This window comes from Ctenocephalides felis, unplaced genomic scaffold (genome assembly GCF_003426905.1).
Source record: "Ctenocephalides felis isolate EL2017-DRISC unplaced genomic scaffold, ASM342690v1 CF-g0.4_SCAFFOLD_01886, whole genome shotgun sequence".
Classification (NCBI taxonomy): domain Eukaryota; kingdom Metazoa; phylum Arthropoda; class Insecta; order Siphonaptera; family Pulicidae; genus Ctenocephalides; species Ctenocephalides felis.
Genome location: NW_020538040.1, coordinates 18,602,389 through 18,623,453, shown reverse-complemented (window position 1 = coordinate 18,623,453; position 21,065 = coordinate 18,602,389). Strand labels below are relative to the sequence as shown.

The 21,065-nt window shown below is 28.3% G+C and overlaps 1 protein-coding gene across 1 annotated transcript; it reads right to left on the bottom strand.

Annotated features, from left to right (window-relative positions):
• Positions 1–3,523: 3,523 nt before the first annotated feature.
• Positions 3,524–16,676, bottom strand: LOC113377095 (probable fatty acid-binding protein). Its single transcript, XM_026617289.1, has 4 exons — positions 16,512–16,676; positions 4,028–4,194; positions 3,836–3,940; positions 3,524–3,767 (listed from the first exon to the last, which is right to left on the bottom strand). Exons 1-4 carry the CDS (start codon positions 16,582–16,584, stop codon positions 3,717–3,719), a joined length of 396 nt encoding a protein of 131 aa, XP_026473074.1. The 5' UTR covers positions 16,585–16,676; the 3' UTR covers positions 3,524–3,716.
• Between the last annotated feature and the right edge of the window lie 4,389 nt (positions 16,677–21,065).

Sequence of the window (21,065 nt, the reverse complement as noted above, 5' to 3'; positions counted from 1 at the left end):
ATAAAATGGTTAACTTGTGCAGATGGAGATTATTTGATTAGGTGAAGTGTTGTGAATATCTATTTCATTATTAACCCTCCGTCGGTCGGATATTTTTTCACCTTCGAACGGTCGGAAAGGTCTGGCTGGACCACCATTCATTTTACATGCATTTATATGGGATAAATGAGTTTTTGGTGTCTTATGTATTAACGATTATATAAAAAAATCAAGAAATATAAAAAAAAATCGTTGCTTTTTTTGTTAATTTTTCTGTTTTAAATCAATGAAAAACAATATTTATTCTTTTTCGGCGCCTTTGACATGAATGTGCGCATTACTCATCCGATTTTCAGTGTTTGCGATTACCAATAAGTTTGGTAGGTTTTCAAGGAACTCTCGTCATAAAAATACTAACATTCATGTTACAACACATAGCAAAGAATATAAACAACGCAGTTTGAATAGAAAATACCATAAAAAAGCGTATATTTCATACAAAATGTATGGGTGGTCTAGACAGACCTTTCCGACCGTTCGAAGTATAAAAAAGTCAATATCCTTATAATTATCCTTCTGTACATATTTTTGTCCTGATTTTTTCATTGATCGACAGCTAATGAAATTTTAGGAAAAGTCAAGAAATTTCAAGTCGATATAGGATTACTAGAAGTATTTTTTTTTTTTAATTGAAGTCGAAAAAAGTCTGGCCAGACCACGCCGACCGACGGAGGGTTAATTAAGTTAAAGTTAGAGGACATAAGTAGAATAGGCAAATTTAAGAGAGAATTAGATTTAGGAGTAGGATAATTGAAAAATAATTGTGAACGCGTAGATAGCCTCGGAACATTAAAGGATAGTTGATTAAGAATAAGAGGACAGTATATAGAATTGTTGCAAAGTTTAAATAAGAACATAATTGTACAGATAAATCGACGTGAGGCAAGGGAAGGAATACCAAATTCTTTTAGTAAAGTGTTGTGGTCAAAGCCACGTTCAGGGTAAATTTTATATGTTTTATAATAAAGGTATTTCAGAAATTTTTGCTGAACCTTTTCTATCGCATCAGAGTTGTTGGCTTGATGAGGATACCAAATAATCGAACCATATTCTAATTTTGAACGTACAATAGAATAGTACATGCAAATAAGCGCATTGGTAGATTTAAATTGTTTACAATTTCTCAGTATCAAACCTAAAGATTTGTGTGCTCTATTACAAATATCAGTTATATGATCCGTGAAAAACAAACCAGAATCAAATAGAACTCCTAAATCTGAAATTTTATTACATCTATTACCATAATAATAATAAAATACAGAGAAAACTAAGTACTACATTTATTTCCAACAAAACAAAATATAAAAAATAAAGACAAATTAAACATTTTTCATCAACGATGTTCAAATAAAACAATTGTTTTTCTACTTAAGTAGAACTAGTGGGGTGCATGGCATCGTGCCTTAAGGCAAATTGCTGGAACTTACTTGTTACCCGTACTGTAACAAAATGTTAGAGGAATATTAAATATTTTCAAATAGATTATTATAAATACTGTAACATCGTCTTATATAAACTGAATTGCAAAGTTGAAATTATTTGTTTAAAGTATATTAGAACGTTAGTCCGAATTAAAATTAAAATCTGAATCTGAAAAAAAAATTAAAAAAAAAAATCTTGAAACAAAAAAATTTTTTTCCAAAAGCAATTATTTTGTTGAAACAAGCAGAAAGTTCTTTGAATCATTCAAATCGGACGCTTAATTCTCTCAAAAACTGCCATTTTTGAATGTACAATTCAGCTCTGGATCTTCGAAACAGTCTAACCTGTTTTTGCCAAAAACTAATCACCTCTTCTCCCAATCATTACAAATTAAATGTTTTTAGATCATTCAAATCGGATACTCCGTTCTCTCAAAAACTCGATTTGTATTTTCTGCACTCTTTGCTCCGTATCTCCACAATGGCTGGACCTGCCTTTGCCAAAAACTAATCAGCATATCTTCCTATTAATAGGATCTAGAAATCGAATGTTTTTTGAACATTCAAATCGGTTGATCCGTGCGCCTGAAAACGTGGACGAAAAAATGCGGACATACAAAACACACACACACACACATCCATTTTTTCTGAGGTATGCTAAAATGTTCAGAAACCTTCAAAACGTCGAGAAATGCAGAAAATTTCATTTTCGATTTTCAGCCCATTACTATAACTACCCTACGGGAAGTTAATAAAGGACGTACAAACCCCCTTAGAAGTGCAAGCAGCCTTTTCAACAAATTACCTGTCGAAATAAAAATATTGACGAACTTAAATAAATTTAAAACTAAATTAAAAAAAACTATATCAGATATAAACAGTATTATCCCTATTATTTAAATATGACTTATGCTTAATTTCTCATATAAATGTATAAATTTATATATATATATATATATATATATATAGTTTATAAAGAGATATGTTCGATTTCAATATGCCTTAATTAGTCATTAGCCAAAAAAGTTTGAAGACTATATTTAAAGTTTAGAAATAAAATCCAACACTGGTTGGTTTAATACTATCATTATGAAACGGCGATGAATGTAATAAAGACTAGTAATAAGAATATTTTATCTAATAATGTATTTGATCTAATCAGAGTCATGGCGGTTGGAATGCAACAGTGCCCGTGCTCCTTCCTTGGTAAAGTTTTGCATGAGTTGGTAAAATTACACTTAACAATATATTGCTCATACTGTCATACTAACTAATTAATATTAAATTACCAAAAACTTTTAAGTAGTAAGCGCCACCCTTCCTTTTCCCAAATTTTTACGATTATATTACAACCACTTTTCGCAGGACTTTAATATTAAAGGATGTTCATATGAACCATAAACTATATTCGCAATGATACTTTTCATTAAAAACGCAAAAAATAACGTAACATAATTAAGAAGAAAGGTTCCAGCCAATTTAAAGTGATCATATTTCGGTTTTAAATTTTTAAAATCAGTTCAGGAATTTTAACTAAAAGGCACACGCATACAAACTTTTCCAAATTTAGGATCAAACGATTCAGAAAGTCGGGTGTTTTGATGTAACTATTTTTCATTATACTTTTATTTTATATTGTATTTTTCTTATGTACAAGGTTGGCAAAGTATTAACTATATAATTTAATTCACTTTTAATAAATTAACATATAAATCTTTATTTGAGTCATATTTCATATTTCACAAAGTTTCCTGAATTTAACGTATTTACTGAAATAAATCATTTAAAGCAATATAGTAGTTATATAGAAACGTAATCGAGGTAAGGATTATTTTATTTCACTTCACGAGAAGACAAAGGACTTCCAATTTTATATTATTATGTAATTAAGTAAGTTAAGTTGTTTATAGTTAGTAAATTGCAGTACTTTAGGAAATAAGTAACTAAAAAACTAAAAAACTAATTAGTAAAATAAATTTTGTGTAAAAATGTGTTTACCTATAATATTAGGTAAATCATCATCAGTACTTAATGGAACAATGATTGAAATTCAAAGCCTTTAAATTTTTTAATGTTTATATTTCATCTTTCGATAAATACAAAAAAAGTTTAAATCAGTACTTTAACAAGTATGAAACAAATGCAGCAATCACTATCAATGACCATAATTAGTCAAATTAGTTCTGTATTATATACAGATTCCATACGAGTATGCATATAACTTAAGGACAAAAATAGAAAACCGTAGTGTTGAAATTACAATGCTTTGTAAGTTCTCGTGCAGACCACATCATCAACAGTCATAACCTAAAATAAAAATGAAATTAATAAATTATGTAATAATTTAAGTAATATATTTGTTACAAAGTACTTACTGCTTTCATTTCAGTTGGTCCAAACTCACGGACTATTTTGGTGGGCTTATCTCCCTTTTGTTCATGAGTCAGTTTATCACCATCCAAGGTGACTACCGATTTTACCTGAATAGCAAAGTTAAAAAAAATCAATATTTTTGAATTTACATCAAAATTTGATCTGAACTATTTTCATTAACTAGATGTAATTACCTTGCGGCCATCAGGAGTCTCTTCATCAAATTCTTCACCAAGTTTGAATGTGATGATGGAATTTTTGAAGGTGCTAGTGGATGACAAGGTATAGGTATCTCCATTCTTAGTCAGCTCTACCACTGGGCTCACTTGGTTGCCCAATTTACGGGTGACTAGACTGACACCTAAAAATACAGAATATATTAATAATATATTTAAACACAGACTTATATACACTATATACATATACACATTAATGTGTATCACCGTGTGTTTCTATTACCATTACCGTGTTTATTATTATGAGCAGATTAGTTTTTATTTTTACTTTTTATAATTTTTATGCTCAGCTATGCCCGTAAAAGGCAATTTTCACTTGAGATTATATTTCAGATCTATGACCTCAAGTGGAAATTTGACATCATTTGACTAGTTTGTGCCCACGTCCTTACCGATTACGCCACCGGTGGCTCATGTGTAGAAATAACATAAGATATTACGAAGTAGTTACTGTTATATTTACGGCTTAAGAATAGGTACAGGTACTAAGTAGAATGATAGAAACGATTTATTCAATTAGCATTAATAAAATTTCATTGTTAGCCAATTGTCAATACTGCCATCATCACATCTGGCTACGTGAACGTATGGGAATAATTGTGTTGTATCATCCTTCAGCAGAATGTTATTCGAAAATTTAAAATGAATAGAAATCGTTTTGGACTTATAAATTAAAGATTCATATATAGTTGTCCAAAAATCCCTAAGAAATCGATCACGTGATTATTGGACGCCCCCTAGGAAGTTGTTCATTGGAACAAATTTTATAAATTTTCATTTAATCATCCTAATCATATCCTAGTAATGCAAGAGAATTTAATTTAATTTACATTTGAACAAAATTATATTGTTATTATCTTTATGTTATTCTTGTTTTTTTATATATCTCAAAATTTAATTAATTCAATTTTATACATCTCAAAAATATACGTTTTTTAACTGTTTATAATAGTCATAAAGTTTATATAATAACTAGTTACAGTGGATCAACCCATTAATAGCTCAATCGACTGAACCTAAATCAGAGATCCCGGGTTCGATTTCGCTTCGAGAACCCTGATGTCAAGCAGTAGTAACATTGGCAATATAAATAGCAGTAAGCCTCCAAATAAAAACAGTTCTCGTCCAATATTGCTGCATCAATGAAATATGTATTCGCCATATTACAGAAATTGTAATAATAAAATTCATCACACAGAGATGAGACAACTGCTTGGGTTGCCATCTGTAAAAACTGACGAGGTATTAAGTCAAATTACCCCAACATAGGAGTTATGATAGTGGTTCCAAATAATAAAAAAAAACGCAATCTCATAAAATTTGGATATTTTTGATTCTTATTCGCAGAAATAAGAATAACTATTATAAATGTTTCTGATGTGAGACAAAGTCGTCAAACTCAAATAAAGTCCACTTCCGAAAATTATAAAACTCGTTTCATGTAATTAGTATTGTAATCATTTTTGTCTATAATTTACGTGCTACCTACATGACTAAGCATGAGCGTAATACATATAAAACTTTGTGATAGTCCGTTGAACTAACAATGAAATTCATAATGAGCAGCTTCCTAATACGAAGTACAATCCGTCACGATTACTCTTTGCGCAATTGCGGACACATCATAGAAATATATTTCTGTACAATACATTTGTTCGCAGAATTAAACAGAAACTATCATATCGCAAATAATTTCCATAAATCTAAATCGATTTAATATACTATAATAAAAAAAAAAATCAATCACGGAACCATTATTAACCCTTACCGCTCGGCACTGATTCAAAAGCAATCTATCAGCAACTCGGCGCCGCATTCTGGCGAAAACGAAGCTGTTGCAAATTTGATATTATTGTGTGAATTATGCAATTTGCTCAATATGATTTTGTGGACCTTGAACATACTTCAATATTTATATCTAAATTTATTTTCTGTAGTATGTTGAAACTTAAAGCAATTTCCAAAAGGCATAGCGGATTAATTCGACTGTTATAATTACTTAGCGTCGTAACGTTTTTTTTTATATCATACAACAGTAATGTATCGTTTTCATATCTGTCTTTTTTGACGAAAATTTTGCTGTAGGAATTGCTCAGTCGTTTTACCGTATTTAACAAGAAGTTTATATAATAACTAGTTGATATTGGTATTTTGCCTTGAGGCAAGTTACATAAACTTCCCGATTTGTGTAAATAATCGGCTTAATTCATGATAGATAAATTAATTTATGAGTAGTTAAAAGTATTCGAAGTGGATTTATTACACATTATTGAAAATCGAACACGTCAACCCGGTCGAAGTATTTTTTTAGTAGTAGTATTTTCAGTTCATAAGACCATGATATATATCGCCAAAAAAAGTTCCATGAAAATCGGCTTAAATTTTTTTTTCAACAGTTAATTACGAGAAAACGGTTCGGTAGATTTTCACCTAAAACTAATCAGTATCATTCCCAACTAATATCTTTCGAACAGTTTTTGATTTTTTAAAATCGATTCGGTTCAGGCGTTTTTGAGCAAATGTCGATGAAAGTGCTAATATTGACAAATGCCAAAAAGACCATACTAATTTTTGCAAACTTTGACGAATTTTTAAAGCTAAACGAGTTTTCGTAGGGCCGTAATATTTTAGTATAAATAATAATAATAAAAATCGCCGAAAAAAATTTTTTAACACCTTATTACAAGAAAACGGCCCGGCCGATCTCTACCAAAAACTAATCAGCACGATTCCCAACCAATATCTTTTGAACGGTTTTTGAATTTTGATTGAACAGACTAACATGTTACATGAAATAGAACGACTTTTCCAAAATACATCTATGACATGCACGCTTTTTAAAAAAAATATTTATATCTGTTTGCAACAAAACAAAGTCTTAATAACGGTTTTAAAATATTCATAATTCGATTCGCGTGAGACGTTTCGTTCCGACAAACTAACGAGAATTCAAATTTATCGCTCATAAAAAGAATTAATCATGAGATGTAGATAATACATGAATTAACATTATAACAATTTGAAATAAATTGTACAAGTAAAAAATAATATAGAAAATGAAAGAATAGTTTCATCTACTAAATAATTGCTTTATATAAATTACACTTAAATTAGTAGTTGAATTTTAATTTCATTCCTTACGTATTAATGAATCTAACACTGTTTCAATGAGGAAAAAATGAGCGTTTACAACTAAAACATCATACGATGTATTTACATATGCAAATACAAAGTATATAACGCTATTGAAATGTACTAGAACTTGCATCATTCAAATGTATTTTGAATAAAACATACACGATCTAAAACATGGTTTCAAAAATTATAGGCCAGGTGTAAGTAGAATTTTGCTTGAAGTATCGACTTAATAAGAAATCAATATATTCAATCAAGATTTATTTATAAGTAACAGGGGCGCTATAGATCACTATTGTGAGAAACTATTGCAGATTATTCAAATTTTCCTAACACGTTTTTTTTATATTACACATTATAGAAAACGAACACGCGCCTAATGCACGGAGTATTTTCAAAAAGCACGGCCAATTAATCCAAATTAATTTTTATATTGAAAACAATTGTAGGCCTCTAATATTTTAGTATCAAAATACTCTATTGCCATACAAAGATTCATTAAAAACGCGAAATTTTTCATCATTATTTGTTAAAAACTTATCCGCACGATTCCCAAATCATTTCTTTCAAATAATTTTGAATTTTCAAAATCGGTTCAGAATTTTTACGAAAAGCGGACGAAAAATTGGCACGTTTCAGGTAATTATAAAAAATGGCTCGCCATATCATCTGAAAAAAAAAGACAAGCGAGAGCTAATCGAGTTTCATCAAATGGTTTTTCAATTTTTTAAATTGGACTATACGATTTTGAGAAAACATCGACGAAAGGTCAAAATGATTTGAAACTTGAAAAATCTGAAGAAATTCAGAAAGTATGTAAAATTCCCGATAATTTATAGATTTAAAATATTAAATTTGGTATAATATATTGAGCCTAAAATTGAATGAAAAAGAGTCCAAATCCTTCATTATTTTTAAAGAATTTATTAAAAAGTTCATTAATATACCATTGTTTATTAAACATAATATTCCAAGCATAAAAAATAACTTAGCTATTTTTATTTGCTAGACGTATAAATAATATCAAATTCTGCATGACACCAAAAATAATGTTGAACAAAAAAAAAATGAATATGCATTTTGACCTCTGTGCCATGAGCCAAAAAAAAAATCGTATGTAGATTGTTAGAACATAAATAAAAATGCTTGCTCACGTCAACACAATTGATACCAAGATAGATATAAAATCTATTTTTACAACTCGGGCTTTAATCTGTTACATAATCCAAGTGATGTATACAAACAGAAAAATTAACAATTATTGATCACAAACGATCACATCGCAAATACTTTGCATAAATCTAAATTGAATTAAGAACTTATATTGAAATCAAGACGAGAACAATTATTGAATCATAATTTCGACGTAAAATGGAATATGTGAACGCTGAAAAATTCTCCTAAATGCAAATAAAATATTAACATTGTGTACAAAAACATTTTCGTAATTCAATAGTTTGAATGAATTTTAAGATTTGTTGCATGCAACGACAATTTTATAGCGATTTTTTAAAAATACATCTATGTCCCAAAAGTATTTCTTACAGACCATTAGAAAATTTGTATCCACAAAGAAAATATTCTGAACATAGATTGAGTTATTAATATTTATGAATTACCTGTTTTATAAACCCATTGACAAATTGGAAATTTCTATTCAAATTTCATTAGAATCTCGCAAAATTATTTTTATTATTACTCGTTTCATAAGTTGTTTCAAAACAAATCTACTATTGCACGACAGGCACCCCAGTGGTCAACCATTCTTTTGTATATAAACCGTATTATAATATTTAAATATAAACTGCTTAAATTGCTATTTAATTTATATTGAAAAAACGAGCCAGAATTTAATGAAACGATTACAACAACATAAAAAGTTAAAAAAAAAACGACAATTTAAAACTATGCTTACAGAACACAACTATAAAACATAATACAGTTTTTTTAATAGCAGTGTACTATATTTTGAAGAAAATTTATACAAAAGACGAATTTATGAAAGATCTTATTTAACTATTTATAATAATAGAACAATAAATAAAAGAAATGAACTCAACATGCCGATACGAATATCCTTTACTATCTAGAGATAGTATTCCAAAATTTTTTACGAAAAATGTGCAAAAATCACAATATTTTAAACATTTTTTTTCTTCATTATGTCTCCTACTAGTTTATAGATAACCCATTTATTGCACACTTACTCTTTTGTAATAATTTAATATAAGTATAATTGTGAAGAATACCATGGATTATCAAAATTCCTATCTTTAAACCTAAACTTAGCAAATTTTAAGTACTTTTAAGGATTTTTTTTGTTGATGTTATGCCCGATTATTAGACTTTGATAATATAAAATCATATTTGAAATAAAGTTAAAATCTGGTAGCATACTGCTTGATACCGAGCTGGCCGAGATTAGATCATTTGCCAGTCTACGTTCTTTAAAGGCTCAATAAGAAAATATAACAAAAATGCCAAAATAGTACATAAAATCGCCAGAATGCGCATTTACCGAAACAAATCAATTTTATGAACTACATCATTACATAATCATAACTACAATATGGATCCAATCACAGTACGGAATTTTTATTTGCATGATTACTATTCTGTACTTTGATTTGTGCATTTAACGGCACGTAAATAAATTCTTTAGAGTCTATCAGATTTGTATTTGCGGTATAAAATTCATGATGTATAAAAATATTCAGAACGAACTTGTTGCTATCCGAGTGCATCCTCTTGCCGTTAGAAATTAATGAATTATCTTAATTGCAATTGCAACTATGTATTATATTGTGTTCTAATTATAATTAAACCATGAACGAAAAATTTATATACATTTAGACAGACAAAACATGAAATATTAGTAGTCAACGATAACACTTTAATCTTATATAAATGAAATACAATACGAATATTTGGTTTGGTAAACTCAATTTCATGGGTGTGTACAAAAGGTAAACTTTTCATGATAATGACTAATGCTTTGATGTTTAAAGAAATTAAATAATGGGTTGTTCGAAATGATAAGCAAGGTTTTATTGAATGAGTAATATTAACTTCGATGGTGAAGTTAAACTATTTAAATATTAAATGCCGGTATTATAATATTTAAAATATTAGTACGAGAATATGCAACGATATTTTTACATTATTTTTGTAATTAATGTATGAGCAAAAAAATGTAAGGTAAAGTCTAGTAAATTACTAATAAAATCCATAATTAAATGTGTACTAAGTACACTTAACTTTGGAATTTAATCGAGACAGAATTTTGTTTTTTAAAAGAGATTTAGTAAGATTTCACCAAATTGGCTTCAAAATTTGTAACAAATCTATTAAAAAAATCAATGCAAATCTTATGAGTGATATCCATATCTACCAACTTCGAACAATTTTATCATATTTTTCTATTATTATTTCTAGACAATCTATCTAAAGAAAAATACCCAGTGTTGGAAATTAATTAGGTTAAAATCTTGGTTATATATTAATAAATATAACCGTTATCTATACACTTATTTCGAACAATTATATAATTTTTTTTTACTATTATTTCTAGATCACATATTAAATTTTATATAGATCATTATTTAACGAAACACACCTATAATAGGGGAATTTAATCAAGTCAGAATTTTTTTCATGGAATCAATTTTCAGTGAAATTTTACTGAAATATTTTTTTTTATAGAAGTACACGTGATATTACAATTTATAATAATAATGTTAATTTTTTTAAACTACTCATAAAGTAAGATACAGTAATTGCAAAAAATCGAAAATGAAATTTTTTGCATATCTTCACGTTTCAAAAGTTTCTAAACATTTTGGCATACCTTACAATTAGTAAAAATGGATGTATGTGTGTGTGTGTGCGTGCGGATACAAATTTTTGTCGACGATTTCGGGAACACGGATTATCCGATTTGAATGATTCAAAAAACATTCCATTTCTATTGATAGAGAAACGTGCTGATTAGTTTTTGACAAAGGCAGGTCCAGTCGTTTCGAAGATACGGGCCAAAAAGTGCACGAAAATGGTAATTCAGTGTTTGAGAGAACGGAACAATTTGAATTATTCAAAAGACATTTCATTTGTATAGACGAAGCGAAGAACTGCTTAAATTTTTGCGAAGGCAGGTCCAGCGGTTACGAATATCCAATAAAAAAATAAAAAAATGCCATTTGGCAGTCAAAAATGATCATTAGACATAATATACACATCAAATTATCAGATATTTTATACAGGTTTTAATAGTAAGTGTAAATTTTGTTTATCTTTCTATGATAAGTTAGACTGCAAGGCGGCGCATAAGCGCTTCGATATTTTGGCTCTTTAACAGCTCGTTTGCTTTGAAAAAAGTTCAAAAAAATATACTTATTTAAAAGATTTCAAAACTAGTGGGCCGCATGGCATCGTGCCTTAAGGCAAATTGCTGAAACTTCACGTACCAAATATTAATTTTTTTTAAAAAGATTAACGTTTATGAAAAAAATTACGCTGAAAAAATTAGATTTTTGAGAAACTATAAATTTTTGACAAAAATTTATTTTTTTGAAAAAAAAAAGACTGAAGAAAAATTTATTCTGAAATATTTTAGAAATTCTGAACTTTTTTTTTCAAAGCAATCATACTGCTTTAACTGCATAGAGAAGCAATATCGAGGCGCGTAAGCGCCGCGTCGCCGTCTAATGGCTAAACATTGGTACGGAACCCATAGGAATGAAAACAAAATTTATACTTATTGTTAAAATCTATATAAAATATCTGATAATTTGATTTTCATATGTCTAATGATTATTTTTGACCGCCAAATGGCATTTTTTTAAATTTTTTTTTACTAGATCTCCAAAACCGCTAGATCTGCCTTCATGAAAATTTGACCAGTTTTTCATCTTGTTAATACTAGTAAAAAGTTTTTTGAATTATTCAAATCGGACGCTCCGTTCTCTTAAAAACTGAGTTACCGTTTTTGGCACTTTTTGCCTCATATCTTTGGAACGGCTAGACCTGCCTTTGCCAAAAACTAATCAGCACGTGTCCTTATCAATACGAATCGAATGTTTTTTGAATTATTCAAATCGCTTCATCCGTGTTCCCGAAATCGTCGACGAAAATTTGTATCCGCGCGCACACACACAGGTATGCCAAAATGTTCAGGAACCTTTGAAACGTAAAGATATACAAAAATTTTCATTTTCAATTTTTTTGCGATTACTATAACTTGCCCAACGGGAAGTTAATAAAAATATTTTTGAAAAAAGTCTTTTTTTTTAAAAAAATGACAATTTTCAAAAATATTTTTTCCAAAGTTTTCAAAAATATTTAAAGTTACAAAAAAGTTCAAAATAAATATTTTTGAAAAAAAAGTTAAATTTTTTCTAAAAATTTCTAAAAACTTTTTTTTTGTTTTCAAAAAAAAATTGAAAGTTTTTTTTTATTTAATTTTTAACCACTAGTTATTTTTTAGAATGTTTCGCTCTGTTTAAATTTAGTTTTATTAACGTCGGTGATATTTGTCTCGTTCATTAGGATTTCGTTTGGGCGTTGTCTTGTCTGACCGCGGGGGTTTCGTATGTTACGTTACGTCGTTATCAGTCCTGTTCTGTATGTGTGTTTTAGCTTTTAGCGCACGTAATATGACCACCGTCTCTCCTCAGCCTCGGGAACAAGTTTTTTTTTCATTCCTTGCGTTTTATATTCAAAGAATTCATATTGGAAGCTTCGGCATACCTTAGGATAGATTCTGTTACGAACGCGCGCGAAAATTCTCCAATGCTCCGATGTCAATATTTCACTGTTTCAAGTCGTCGGTTTTTTATTTTGTATTCGCGCTTCGTTTTTGTTCATTTTTTGCTTGGTCGAAACCATGGTCAAAATAATATAAAATTTCCGTCAGAACTGTGGTACCTACTCCAAGTTAGAATTATAGCAAGTTGCCAAGTTGTTATATCAAATTTATTACAAAACTTTTTTCAAAATGTTTTTAATTTTGTAGTTATTTTTCAAAACTAGCTGTAAGTGAAATTCTGTCTTAAGGCAATTAGGGCATCGTGCCTTAAGGCAAATTGCTGGAACTTCCCGTACAAAAAATTATTTTTTTAAAAAGATTAACATTTTTGAAAAAAATTTACTTCAAAAAAATAATATTTTTGAGAAACAATAAATTGGACAAAAAATTACTTTTTTTTTGAAAAAAAAAAATTTAAAAAAAAAAAAAATTAAAAAAAATTTTTTTTATTTTTTTTAAAAAAAAAAATGTTTTCTTTATTTTGACATATTTTGGAAGATCTGAACTTTTTTTCAAAGCAATTGTACTGCTTTAACTGCATAGAGACAAAATATAAAGCGCGTAAGCGCCGCGTCGCTGTCTAACGAGTAAACATTGGTACGGAACCCATAGAAATGTAAACAAAATTTATACTTATTGTTAAAATCTCTATAAAAATATCTGATAATTTGATGTGCATATGTCTAATAATCATTTTTGACCGCCAAATGGCTTTTTTTTTTTACTTTTTTCGTTAGATCTCCGAAACCGTTAGACCTGCCCTTATGAAAATTTGATCAAATCTTCATATTGTCAATACAAGTAAAATGTTTTTTGAATTATTAAAATCGGACGCTCCGTTCTCTTAAAACTGAGGTACCGTTTTTGGCACTTTTTGCTCCATATCTTCGGATCGGCTAGACCTACCAACGCCAAAAACTAATCAGCACGTCTCCTTATCAATACGAATCGAATGTTTTTTAAATTATTCAAATTGCTTTATCCGTGTTCCGAAATCGTCGACGAAAATTTGTATCCGCACACACATACATACACGCACGCACGCACGCACGCACGCACACACACACACACACATACATCCATTTTTTCTAAGGTATGCCAAAATATTCAGAAACCTCTAAAACGTAAAGATATATAAAAATTTTTATTTTCGATTTTTTTGCGATTACTATAACTTACCCTACGGGAAGTTAATTAATGTTAAGACAAAAGCTAGGCGTGCCTTGGCAGGGCTCCATATAAAAATTTGTTCGACGGAAATGATAAAGATTTTTCATAAATTAAGAAATCATTAAATTGAAGAAAATATTTAGACATCAATTTAACGAAAAATGTTACTAACAATTCAAACTAACTAACTGTTACTATTATGTTAGTAACATTTAATTACACGCGTTTTCAAAAAATTAATTTAATAAATTATTTATAACTGATAATCATTATAGATTTCCTAAAATTTCTGACTCTATAGTTCATTTGCGAGAATTTCAACACCCGAAGGAAACGTTTGTACTTCACGAGAAAATCCAAATTGCTAATTTTATGTTTTCTCGACGTAGCAAGTCATTCTGAATTGAATGAGACCAAATTTGTAAAAAAAAAACTGTCGACGTTTATTAATTTTTGCTTTGGCACGTTAGGAGCCCCCATAAAATTTTGGGTCTCTTATAATTGATGTGGTAGCCACGCCGCTGACATTACAAAAATTTCCAAAAAAAAACAGAAGTAAACCATTCAACCTGATAATAAATAAATAACTAAGTAAATAAGTAAATAGGAAAATAACTAAAGAATTAGAATTAGTACTACATATTCTTTGATCCACGACGTTAAGAATCACTGAATTTAATACTCGGTACAACCAAATAATATTCTTCAGATTCTAATTGTGATATTATAAGACTCCCTTTAAAATACAATTAAACTAATATTTGAGGAAATCTTTCGTAAGCCTTCGGCAGACATCGATTTATTTCGCAATTTCTAAAAGGGCGGTACACTCCGTTGTACAATTTTTTCAACATTGCACAAAAAATTAGAAGAAAGAAGTAAACCATTCAACCAAATAATAATCAAATGATTAAGTAAATATGTAAATAAGAAAATAATTAGTAATTGAATTAGAATTAGTACTACATTATTTTTTGATTCACGACGTTAAGAATCACAAAATGCTCTGTAAATCAATATTCTTCAGGTTCTCATTGTAATATTATAAGAATCAATTTAAAATGAAACTAAAAATTTGAAGAAATGCCTCGTAATGCTTCGGCAGGCATCGATTTACTTCGCAATTTCTAAAAGAGCGGTACACTCAGTTGTACAATTTTCTCAACATTGCACAAAAAATTAGGAGAAAGAAGTAAACCATTCAACCAAGTAATAATCAAATGATTAAGTAAATATGCAAATAGGAAAATAACTAGTAATTGAATTAGAATTAGTACTACATTATTCTTTGATCCTCGATGTTAAGAATCACTAAATGTAATACTCGGTACAACCAAAGAATATTCTTCAGGTTCTAATTGTAATATTTTAAGAATCCCTTTAGAATAAAATTAAACTAATATTTGAAGAAATCTTTCGTAAGCCTTCGGCAGGCATCGACTTATTTCGCAATTTGTTAAAGGGCGGTACACTCCGTTGTACAATTTTCTCAACATTGTACAAAAAATTAAAAGAAAGAAGTAAACCATTCAACCAAATAATAATCAAATGATTAAGTAAATATGTAAATAATAGGAAAATAACTAGTAAGGGAATTAGAATTAGTACTACATTATTCTTTGATCCTCGATGTTAAGAATCACAAAATGTAATACTCGGTACAACTAAAGAATATTCTTCAGGTTCTAATTTTAATATTATAAGAATCCATTTAAAATGAAATCAAAATTTGAAGATATGTCTCGTAAACCTTCGGCAAGCATCGATTTATCTCGCAATTTCTAAAAGGGCGGTACACTCCGTTGCACAATTTTCTCAACATCCAGCAAAAAAATTGAAATAAGAAAATTATGTAAAAAAAAACTATAATAAACACAATAACTAAATCAATAATAATAAAATATATGAAATTGGTTAAAAAAGAAACTAAACATTTCTTGTAAGCATCTCGACCGGCAAAAAAATCGATCTTATTGCAACATCTAAAACGCCGGTACACTCAGTCATACAATTTTTCCCAGCATTTTATAAGAAAATGTAAGAAAAAATTTCTATGAATATACTTTAATAGAACATAATAACGTTTATAATGTATAAACAATTACACTAAGAATCTAGCTAGGATTCACTTATAAAGAAATGACGTTTTACACTGGCATATAAAGTTAAAAAAAATGTGGTAGGTGATCGATTTTAACGTTGTAATATATAAAATATAAATATATAAAATAAACTAACATAACAATTATATTACAACGTCATACAATTTATAATTACAGTTATTAAACACAAGTCGGTTACAAATGCCGGCAAGTTGATAACCTCAAAACTCACCTAAGGCTTTCATGTAATCATCGAAGTTCTCGGATTTGTCCAATTTGTATTTCTTTCCTTCCCAGCAGGCCATTTTAAAATGATTTATTAATTAATAATAAATTAGAAAAAACACACGATAATAATATCAAAACACAACAAACGACTAAACAACTCCAACACAAAAGTAACAATGACGATCGACCGCGCTCGTAACTTGTATTTATAGTCGGCCGAGGCGATGGCGCTGCTGTAGAGCGTGGCAATTTTAAAATTGTAAAGATAAATAAATGGATTATGTATTATGTATTTCTTTGTTGATAAAATTGATTACGGTGGATTTAGTTGAATTAGAATTATGCTAATATTTATTTAATTTATTTGTTATTGATATTTTAGAACTAATTACCTGCAGTTATTTTGTAATGGTCGCGACGTTTGTTATTTTGAAGATTTTATCTGCAATGTATGTGGATGTTGTTTTTGAATTTTTTATTCACAGTTGTTATATATTAGATGTTATTCATACTTATGATTGAAAGAAATTAATTTAGTTAAAATTAAACAAATATATACTTATATAGATATTTGAAAATTAAAAGACTTCACTTTTGATCTTTAAATAATTTAAACCAAGTATTTTTAGATATAATAACTCACTAAAAATCAACTAGTACATTTACTATTGATTTTATTGAGGTTATTCATATTGTTAATTAAAAGAAATTAATTTAATTAAAATTTATAACAAATAATATTCTATTATAATTGTGTTCTGAAATTTATTACATCAAAAGATATTTATAAAAGTCCATAACTATACATTTTATTCAATTATGAATTTTTCAATGTAGTAAGTTATTATTAATAAAGGTAATTTCAATGTAGTAATTATAATTATTAAAAATTAATATTAAATAAATATTTTATTAATATGTACCAAAAATTTACTCACACAGTATATCACAGTATTAATAATTATTTTATTTATTTATTTAGTTGTCATTCATACTTTTATTAAAAAAAATTAACTTTGTTAAATATTATAACAAATAATAATTCATTAAAATTGTGTTCTGATTTTTTTTGAATCAATAGACATTTAAGCCCATAATTGTACATTTCATCACATCATGAATTTTTTAATGCAGTAAAGTATTATTAATAAAGGTAATTTCAATTTAGTAATTATATTTAATAAAAATTAAATATTGTTTTATAAATAATTCATTAATTTGTATCAAAAATTTACTGTGATTCAATTAAATATTAATTATTTTATTTATTTATTTAGTTGAATACCTTGTATTTGTTATTTATAAAGGTATATATATATATATATATATATATATATATATATATATATATATCTGTGTGTGTGATTTTATTTTTGATTTTTCTGAACTAAAATCCCCTAAAAATTATTTCATTTATAAATATTTTTTACGTTTTTAGGATGAGATTTTCTTTTCATCTTACTTCATCAGGAACTATTAGATATAAAAAATTGAATAAAACATTGTTTTATACATTTATATAAATAATTGATAATTGAAAAGATTCACTTTTTAACTTTGAATCAATAAAACTATTTTTTCAAATAGTAAAGCTTCTAAAAACTATTTAATTTTTCATTTATAAATATTTTCTACGTTTCGGATATATGGAATGTCCCAAGGACTTATTTGAATACAATAAAAAAAAAGTTTTATACATTTAATTTTATTTGAACACTTACATAAATATTTTAAAATTAAAATACCAATTTTATCTTTGAATAATTAAAACCAATTTTTTTCAAGCAAACGCCTGTAAAAATTTAATTTTTTATTTATAAATATTTAAAAATTGAAAGACTTCACTTTTTACTTTTGAATTATTAAAACCATTTTTTTAAATTTAAAAGCTTTTAAAAAATTATTTAATTTTTTGTTCATAAATATTTTCTAAGTTTCAGAGATATGGGATGATCTTTCTACAGGAATTATTATAAATCAATCAAAAGACATCACTTAAGCCATCAACTGAATTATGAAAACCATTACATTAAATAAAAATACCCAATAAAAATCAATTATATTATATAGCTACCCAATCGTCAAATTTGAAAATGAAATACATACATGAAAATTTTTTATGCAGACGTTTCAACATTAGATACGTGTCATCATTGACACCAAAAGCGCGTATTATGCGAGAAAGTGCATGTGCAGGACAAGCAAAGACGCGTATTATGCGAGAAATTGTGCTGAGGATGATCGTCTTAACGAGGTTCAATTAAATATATACTATTTTTGTTGTTGAAATTTAGTTTACTTTTGACTTGTAAAAAAACTATCTTAGGCGAGACTAGATATTTTTGGATACCTATGAGTTAATAAGTGTATTTTTAAAACCGCCTCAGTTTTGTTCTTCACTTAATGCACAATCATCTGTTTTTTAAGTGGCTATGTAATATATTATTATATTACAATCTATTAATTTTATAATATTCTATATGATTAAAAAAGATTAATTAGATTTCATGATAACAGATTGCATTTTGGGACAAAGTACATGCACCTTGCACGGCATGTGCTGTTATCAATAAAACACTATTGCTGTTATAAAAGCATTCGACCATAATGCGATACTGATAATATTAATTTTATAAATAATCATGCCACTCTCGACTTTTAATGGATCTTGTAGCAGATATGATAAAAAAATCAAATGAACATGTTTATCATAAAAGGAGTGTTTTTTTTATTAAGTACTTTGTCAACATTTCACGAAATTATCGGCTCTGCTTCTGCCAAATCATAAATCATATTGTGTAGGAACAGGAGCGTAACGTTGGACTATATAATTTTTTTTATTTAATTTTTTTTTGAATATTTAAACACTCAATATTGTAATTATCATGCGCCATGGTACAACTGTATAACTATTAAATCATTTTTTTGTTACCAGCAATCAGTACAAATAGAGTCCTACAGACTATTGTGATGATACTGTTTAAGCCTTCTAGAAAAAAAAATTTGCTATCTATATTTGATATATTCTCTATTAAATTTTCGAATTGCAATCCGGAAATACCAGGAATGGCAATCGTGATTTCGAAGCCAGGCGCCTACCACAGCGCTACGAACATCCAAACTATTAAATGAAATAGACTAAAAAAAGGCCGTAAATTATTTGCATTATTCGATATTAAATTCATAAATCACTTTTAATATCAATTGAACTTCGTGACATGAATTTGACAATTTATGATCTAAAGCAATAAATGGAATCACAATGCAATTTAAATTAAAGCCGTTCCAGAACGTAAAAACTTTCTTTGAATGACACAATTTTGGTGCCATCATTTTGATTTTGGTTCCTTCAGATAACATAATTTTAGTTTCAACATTTATATTTGGTGCCAACATTTTTATTTTGACTTCTTCAAATGACATGATTTGGGTGCCAACATTTTTATTTTGGCTTCTTCAAATGACATGATTTGGTGCCAAAATTTTGATTTTGCCTCCTTCGAAGACAATTTTGGTGTCTACATTTTGATTCTGGTTTCTCCAAATAACATAATTTTTGTTTCAACATTTTTATTTAAGCTCTTTCAAATGACATCATTTTGGTGCCAGCATTTATATTTTGGCACCTTCGAATGACATGATTTGGGTGCCAACATTTTGATTTTGGCTCCTTCGAAGGACAATTTTGGTGCTAAAATTTTGATTTTGGCTCATTCAAATAACAATTTTGGCGCCTACATTTTGGTTCCTCCAAATAATATCATCGTTGTTCCAACATTTTTATTTTAGCTCCTTCAAATGACATCATTTTAGTGCCCCCATTTTTATTTTAGTCCTTCGAAGGACATCATTTTGGTGTACCCATTTTTATTTTGGTTTCTACGGATGATATTATTGTGGTGCCAACAATTTTATTCTGACTTAATTATGGTGCCAACATTTTTATTTTGGCTTTTTCGAATGACCTCATTTTAGTGCCAATATTTATATTTTGGCTCCTTCGAATGACATGTTTTTGGTGCCCCCAATTTTATTTTGGCTCTTTGAAATGACATCATTTTGGTGATCACATTTTTATTCTGGCTCCCTTGAATGACATGATTTTGGTGCTAAATTTTCATTTTGGCTCCTTCGAATGGCATAGTTTTGGTTCTTACATTTTGATTTTGGCTCCTCCAAATAACATTTTTGTTTCAACATTTTCATTTTGGCTCCTTCAAATGACATCATTTTGGTGCCCTCATTTTTATTATGGTCTCTGCGAAAGACAATTTTGGTACCAATATTTTAAATTTGGCTTCTTCGAATGACATGATTTTGGTGCCAACATTTTTATTTTGGCTCCTTCGAATGACATCATTTTGGTGCCTACATTTTTATTTTGGCTCCTTCGAATGACATCACTTTGGTGGTTCCTTCGAATGACATCACTTTGGTGGTTCCTTCGAATGACATCATTTTGGTACCCACATTTTCATTTTGGCTCCTTCGAATGACACTTTTATTTTAAAAGGCTCTTGTTAGAGTCACTTTAAAGTGGGCTGGAACAAACTAGTGT

Coding starts and splice junctions, on each gene's coding strand:
- LOC113377095 (XM_026617289.1), bottom strand. CDS start 16,584: ATGGCCTGCTGGGAAGGAAAGAAATACAAATTGGACAAATCCGAGAAC. Junction 4,195..16,511: donor TGATTACATGAAAGCCTTAG/GTGAGTTTTGAG, acceptor CTGTATTTTTAG/GTGTCAGTCTAGTCACCCGT. Junction 3,768..3,835: donor GACCAACTGAAATGAAAGCA/GTAAGTACTTTG, acceptor TTTTTATTTTAG/GTTATGACTGTTGATGATGT.